General features: G+C 61.2%; 1 protein-coding gene across 1 annotated transcript in view; it reads left to right on the top strand.

Moving 5' to 3' along the window:
- Positions 1 to 5524: 5524 nt before the first annotated feature.
- The window catches only part of GET4 (golgi to ER traffic protein 4), a 7512-nt gene continuing 6081 nt past the window's right edge, over positions 5525 to 6955 (top strand). Inside the window, exons 1-3 of the mRNA XM_008048299.1 lie at positions 5525 to 5609; positions 6000 to 6081; positions 6774 to 6923. Of these exons, the coding sequence (XP_008046490.1) occupies positions 5535 to 5609; positions 6000 to 6081; positions 6774 to 6923 (307 nt within the window). The 5' untranslated portion in view covers positions 5525 to 5534. The remainder of the gene's footprint in view (positions 5610 to 5999; positions 6082 to 6773; positions 6924 to 6955) is intronic.

Below are 6955 nucleotides of genomic sequence, written 5' to 3'. Positions count from 1 at the left end.
CGCCGCCCTGCGCGCCCGCTGGCGTCTCGCTGCCAAGTCGCCTTCGTCCGTGGACCTGGCCGGGCTGGTGTCGCGCCGGTGCGGCCGGTGCCCGAGCGCTCGTCCCGGGGACCTGGGCTGCTCCGCTGCACCTGCAGGACGCGTGGGGACATCGGGCCGAAGACGCGTCGTCTTTCCGCGCGCTGCTAGCGGGGCGTGCTGCTTTTCTTTGGGCTGCCATCTCTGCGGTGACAGGCCCTGCTGTGTGTGCTCCGTCCTCCTGCGGATGGGGGAGGTGGCGTCCTGTCAGTCACACATCTTCTGTGAGCCTTGGGGTCAGGCCAGAGGACACGTGGCCGTTCGCTAGACGTTGAACGCCTTTTACACGTAACTCGGGAGGGTTTGTCTGGTCAGTGGCCAACCTGCTGTTCCTGACCGCCACGCGACAGTGAGTGCTTTGATAGATTTAAGGGCGGTTGGTGTGGTCTTTACACAACTGAGGCCTGGCTTTGTTTTTTAAAAGACCTTTTAAAAGCACGGTTTGAGGGTCACAGCCCAGCTGAGCAGAAAGTGCAGGGGGCCCCGTGTGCCGCCTGCCCCCAACACGCCAGCCTTTCCCCCGTCAGCATCCCCTCCAGATGGGCTGACCTGCCCGGACATGGCGTCACCCGGAGTCCCCAGCGTGTTGGGCTCACTCGGCGCCACGCGGAGCGGTTCTCCTGCCCCAGCAGTCCTGTGAGGCCTGATGATATTGTCCAGTGTCCGGCAGAGCAGTTTCTCTGCCCCAGCAGCCCTGTGAGGCCTCGGTTGCCGAGTCTCTGCATAGCTAGTTGAACTGTTATGTTGAGAACTCTGGGGAGGCTCGTGCCTTGGTTGTGGTCCATTAGCTTACATGCAGACTGAATACACTCTGTTGGGTTTGGGCAGAGCTTGGGCACCATTGCCCCGAGTGGAGCTGGGAGGCCAGGGCCTGATGGGTGTGGATCTCCAGTGAGGGTGGGGGGACCACCTCCGGCCCCATAATGGGGCCACACCCTCATTGTCCACTTGCTGGTGTAGGAAAGGAAGGAGTGTTTAGCCCTGAGGTTCTCAGCCGCAGCCACCTTGGCAGGTCTGGAGAGGCCCAAGCCTCTTCATCTTGGGAGGTTTCTGTGCTGTCCGCAGAGACCCTCCGGCATAGCCGGGCCTTGGGTTGTGGCTTTGGGAGCCCTGACTGGACTCACGGGGAGAGGCTGGTCCCTGCCGGGCCCACTGTCGCCTGCAGGGCAGCCTTGTTTCCAGAACCTTCTCTCCTAGCCTCTGACTGTCTGTAGTTACAAGCCCATCAGGCTGCATCTGGGCTCATCACTCTGTGAGTGCCTTTGTTTTCTGAAACTTGGGTGTTTAATTGCTTTAAAGAGATTGACTCTTCCCTGTAGTCAGAGGCTGTTTGGTTTTTACCTCTGGCGGAAACAGGTTCTTGTGTGAGGTATTTATCGTGGTGGCTTTGAGCACTTGTCACGTCGTCCTGTCGGCCACTCCCAGACGGCCAGGCTGTGACCACCTCCAGCCCTGGTTCTCAGGGACCAAGCCAAGGTCCTGGCAGGTGCCCGACTACACAGCCATGGCCCATCGCTGGCTCAGCCTGTCTCAGGCCGGTGACGGGAGTTTCTGCGGGGCTCAGGGCTGCCCTGGAGCCCACTGTCTTGGGGGCCCATGTGTAAACGACGGCCTGCCGACCAATCAGCTGCTGACCAATCAGCAGAAGCAGGTCTTCCCAAAGCGAAGGTGGTGCTCCTCATCTCTGAACCAGCTCTGCGGGTGTGCATTTGGCCTCTGAGTGCCGAGGGCCTCGGCCCAGGTGTGTTTCTTGGTGAAGTGGGCAACGGACAGGTTCTGCATCCTCAGTGCCTCCTGGGTCATGTGTCTGAGAGCTGTGCGTGCTGGTGTCCACATGCACGAAGGTCGTGTGCCAAGCTCCTGGGCACTGCTGGGGAGAGACCTGTGCGGGGCGCTGCCCTGCGGGGAGGGCTGTGAAGCTGAGCACAGGAGACCTGGGCTCACACCCAGGACCAGGACACGTTGTCGAACCTCCTTGGGATGAAGGAGATTGAGTCGGGACCGCTGTTGTTACCACCTGGGAGTCCCACTGCCCTCGTCCTTCCTTTGGGCTCTGTGCAGGGTCCAGCTCGGCTTGGGCACATGCCAGGGTGCATCTTCTGGAGAAGTCGCCGTCCCCGAGGTGAACTGGACTTTTTAATGTCTCTCTGTTAATCGGTATATACATTTGCATGTAAATATTCACGTAAAATGTAGTTTGCTGAGCTGTGACCTGAACGTGCCATGAACTTTCGCCCATCCAGACACAGAACGTATCCCTCCCCCTGGATGTTCCCACCACCCTTGTCATCGTCACCAACACCACCGTCATCATCCTCGTCATCGTCACGGTCTTCCTTGACCCTTCCAGCAGCCACGGGTCACTGTCTGTCTAAGATGAAGTCACGTCTTAGGTGGGGTTTTGTGGTGGAATCCCCGCGTGAACTCTCTCTGCAGCTGTTGAGTTCACGCAGCTCGTCGACTTAGGGCCACCCGTTCCGGTGTCTCTTGTCCGTGGGCACTGCCGGGGGTGCCGTGGTGTGCATCATCTGGCTCTGTAGACTCACCCACACGCCACACAGCTGAAGGTGGAGCAGGGGGAGGGAACTGGAGGTGTAGAGGCCGGTCCCTGCGTGTGCCCGCACAAGTTGGGCAGAGGCGGGCATGCGAGAGCCTTTGTCCTGTCCTGGAGCTGGTGTTGGTGGCCAACCTGATTGTCCAGATCTCTCTGCCACGTCATAGAGGGAGTCAGCTTTCCCGCCTGGAGGTTATCAGTATCCGTGAAGATACTGGCAAATCCCCGTGACTTTGGCAATAGATTTGCCAGAGTGGCTTTGGTGCCACTCTCCTGGCCTCAAGGGGCCTCCATGTTGGCTGCAGCATTTTCAGATTGCTTCTGGAAACTTGATGCGATTGAGAACCCAGCCCAAGAGGCCATGACACACAACATCCAGCCCGAAGGCCTCCAGAGACTGACAGCACGCATTGTACATGCCTGGCCCCGTGCCCACGGTGGGCTTCTTCCTAAGGAGCCGGTGGCAGCAGGCAGTCAGGCCCCACAGGCTCTGGTCCCACTCTCAGAGTGGCTCTTCCAAGGCAGACGGGGCCCGGCCCTGTCCCAGCGGGTGTGCCTAGCCTCCCCAGCAACTCGGGGCTTACTGGGAGTCTTCCCAGGCCTGTGGTGTCCAGCACCGCACTCCATCCTCCGCGCATCCTGGCGGAGGCACTCAGAGCGTGGGGGGCAGAGAGTCACCCGGAGCCCTTCATTCAACACCCACGCGGTCCTTATCATTCGTTGTAAGACTTCCAGTTCTGGGGGGGGCTTGGTTTGTTTTTTTCTAAAATCAGAGCAAAACAGACTAGATTATTTGCATGGACACACTGCTCCGAGGATAAATGAGATGCCGTGGTCCTCTTGGCTGCAGACAGGACAGCACAGTACACACCCACCCGGAATGTCCTTCCTCCTTCGTAGACTGGTTCCAGGGGTAAAGGTGCTTAGGTGTCCACCCAAGGCGCCCAGCAGTGTACTGTGGGGAGGACAAGGCGGAGGCTAGGAGAAGCCCAGGCTCTGTGCTGGCTGCTGTGACTCCATGCCTCTCAGGGCGCAGGCTCTGCTTTGTCCCCCAAAACAGAAATCCTCCTCAGCTCCTGATTCTTCCCTGCACTTTCGTCTTCATGGTTGCCTTGGACGGCTGGCTTTTCACCAGCCTCCCTTGGGCTGGAGACGGGTGACTTGAGCTAGGTGGGGGATGCCTGATGAGATTCTGGTGCTGTGTGTAGAGTCCCCCCCACAACCCTGTCCTCCCCCTCACAGGAGCTCCCGCTGCCGGGGAGAAGGCAGCGGCGCAAGGCCACGGGCTGCCGGGCGCTGTGTCCCCCGCAGCCGAGAGCTGTGGCCGTGACCACAGGTGCCCATCCTAGGAGTCTTAGGTGCTTGCCTTCAGAGTTTTGTTCCTCGCTCTGGTTTCCTGAGAGCTGCTCTCTACTGTGCTCAGAAGAGTCTAGAATTCTGTAGCCTGCATGTGCAGAAACAACCTGGGCAGTGATCACAGGGCTGAGTGCATGCTGGTGTGTGTCTACCGCACCCATGTGTCCGTAGTGTCTGCGGTGTGCAGCCGCACCCATGTGTCCGTTGACCTGTCGGTGCTGAGCACAGGCCCAGCACAGCTCAGAAGCAGGCAGCTCCTGGCATCCTCTGCACACTGGGTGATGGCACTGCAGGATTAGAGCTAAGGCCTGGCCCCAAAGAAGCCGCTCCGCCAAGGTGCTAGGTAGCATGGGGTGGGCCTTCATCAACGCTGTGAGAGAGAAAGTCACCAGCCTGGCACTTGCTGGCGACCTGTAGCTGACAAGGCTGTGTCTTCTTACCTCTGAGACCCCCCAGTATGCAGCCAGGTGGGATCTCTTGATGGGGCTGGGTGTAGGCTTGGGGGAGGGTCCCCGATCGCGGGGTGGCGTCTCAGGTGTGGTGCCTTTTCCTCTTGTATGGTTAAACAGCCAACGTGTTCCAGGCCTGTGTCTGTGTCACCTGCACTGCTGCTTATTTGATACTTTTTCTTTCACTTGATTTGTTTTTAAACACAGCTTAGTTGAGTGATTATATTTTTTGATAAGGAGATAATGAAGATATTATACAGCCACTGAAATGCCATGTGGGTCCCTGTGCCTGGGTTGACACATATCCATAGCCACCATCCATGGTATCCACACCTGCGCTCCTCTGTGCCTTCCGCTGTTCCAGGCGTAGCTGCCGGCCAGGCTCCTTGCCACTCTGCTCTGTCCTGTGTGGCTCAGGACACCTTCGCGTCCACTCCCTGAGCCTTCCGAGAAGTTCACCCAAGTGGGGAAGTGACGCGGGACAAGGGTGACAGCGTCCCCCACACCATCCCTCCATGGGAAGGAAGCATGCAGCGTGCGGCGGCAGAGAGGCGCGCCTTTGGGGGTTCAGGGACGCTGGTCCTGTGATGGACTCTGCAGGAGAAGGCTCAGTTACAGATGTCCCCAACAGGACCGCAGTCGGGAAGCCTCCAGCCCTGGCCCCCGTGTGCCTGACGGCCCCTCGGCTCTTAGGTGGACGTTGACGGCTCTGCTCCAGCCCCGCTGCAGCCCCTCTCCCCGCCCCTTCTGCCAAGCCCAGGGGCTGCTCGGTGAGGGGCCGCTTTTCGGCTCAGGCCTGTTTGGGCACCGACCAGACCCCGAGTCATCCGGGGGTCCGTGGTGCCCCCGGGCCCGGGCTCCCTGCTGGCAGGGGCCTAAGCGCCCAGCGGGGCCATGCAGCCTCTGTCCTCGAGCAGGGTGGGCAGTGCGGGAAGGGCTGTGTCCCGTCTCAGGGCTGCCTGAGCATGAGAGGAGGCCTGCTTCCTCGCGCCGCAGGCACTCAGGCCCAGGACCCACAGAGCCCGTGCAAGTGACGAGCTGTGTCACCCGCGGTGTCTGCGGTCGTGTGTGCTCATGTCTTCTCGTTCTGCAGGTACATGTCCCAGAGTAAGCATGTGGAGGCGCGGGAGCTCATGTACTCAGGAGCGCTGCTGTTCTTCAGCCATGGCCAGGTACGGCCTCCCTCCCGCTCCACGCGTCCTGCTGAGGGGGCTGCCACGCCAGGCAGCGTGGCAGGGCTTGGGGCACATGGCTGCAGGGAGCGAGGGTCCCCGTATGCCCCGCGTACACACGCCACCCCCAGGGCATCCCTGCCGCCTGCAGCCAGGCTGTGTGCTCTCAGGGGGCAAGAACAGCCGGTCCTTTTCTGATTGCTCCTGGGGCATTCAGCTGTGTTGCCCAGTGAGGGTGCTCAGGATGGGTCCCCCTGCGCTCAGAGAGAAGAGTCGGGCCCCAGCTCCTGTCTAGAGATCCGCAGTGGTCGCCTAGTGCGGACCTGCCTGCTCCGGGTGGGCCAGCGCTCGTTCCTGGCGAGTGACTTTGCATATCTCTGTGTTCTGTAGCAAAACAGTGCGGCAGACCTGTCCATGCTGGTCCTGGAGGCTCTGGAGAAGGCGGAGGTGGCCGTGGCCGAGGATCTGCTAGGTGAGCACCCCTGGCGGACGCCTCTGCCAGCACCGCCCCGAGTCTCCGTGCTGGGTTCCTGGTCTGCGTCTCAGGGTCTCCTGTGCTCTGGGGTTGGTTCTGCAGCCGAGGCGGCTCCTGCCGAGTCCTGGAACGTGCAGGAGTGGCGGTAGAGCCTGGCTGGCGCTGCTCCTCCCCACACGGGGGCCGCCCAAGCCGTCCGAGGGCGCCTGACCTCTCTGCACTCTGGTGATGGCGTCTCAGCATGTGGGCAGCAGAGCCCTTCCTGGGAGCTGCCCGGCTGGGAGGAGAGGAAGTCCTCAGCCTCTGCTCGTGTGAGGCCCACAGGCGCGAGGGGCCCGAGGAGGCGGCCGCGGGCGTGGGACGCGGGTTACCCCAGTGTGCTCCCCGGGGCCCATCCCCGCCACAGCCACCTTCCTGCCCGGCTTCCCACTCGGCTGAGCTACCAGGCCAGGGAGGTTTCTGTCCGTCCCTGGCCTCGTGGTTCCTGGCCTCGTGGCACCAGCACGGTCTGTGGAGTGGCCCTGTGCAGCCCTCAAGCCCCCGGGACACACAGGCCCCCACCCGCAAGCAGGCTCTGCCTCCTCTTCACGTGATCCCATTGTTTTAATCTCGGTTTTGCAAGCCCGTGGCCCTGAGCCCTGAGCCGAGTTAGCCTGTGCTCCTCGGTGACGGTCTCTGTGCCGTTTCAGAGAACCTGGCCAAAGTGTTCAGCCTGATGGACCCTAACTCTCCAGAGCGCGTGGCATTCGTGTCTAGAGCCCTGAAATGGTCCAGCGGGGGCTCCGGGAAGCTAGGTCACCCACGGCTGCACCAGCTGCTGGCCCTCACCCTGTGGAAAGGTAGGCCCGGGGAGGGCCTGAGGGGACGTTGG

The sequence above is a fragment of the Carlito syrichta genome, unplaced genomic scaffold (genome assembly GCF_000164805.1).
Source record: "Carlito syrichta isolate Samal-C Ts95f unplaced genomic scaffold, Tarsius_syrichta-2.0.1 Scaffold123320, whole genome shotgun sequence".
In the NCBI taxonomy this organism is placed as follows: Eukaryota; Metazoa; Chordata; class Mammalia; order Primates; family Tarsiidae; genus Carlito; species Carlito syrichta.
This window is presented reverse-complemented; position numbering and strand designations above follow the sequence as displayed.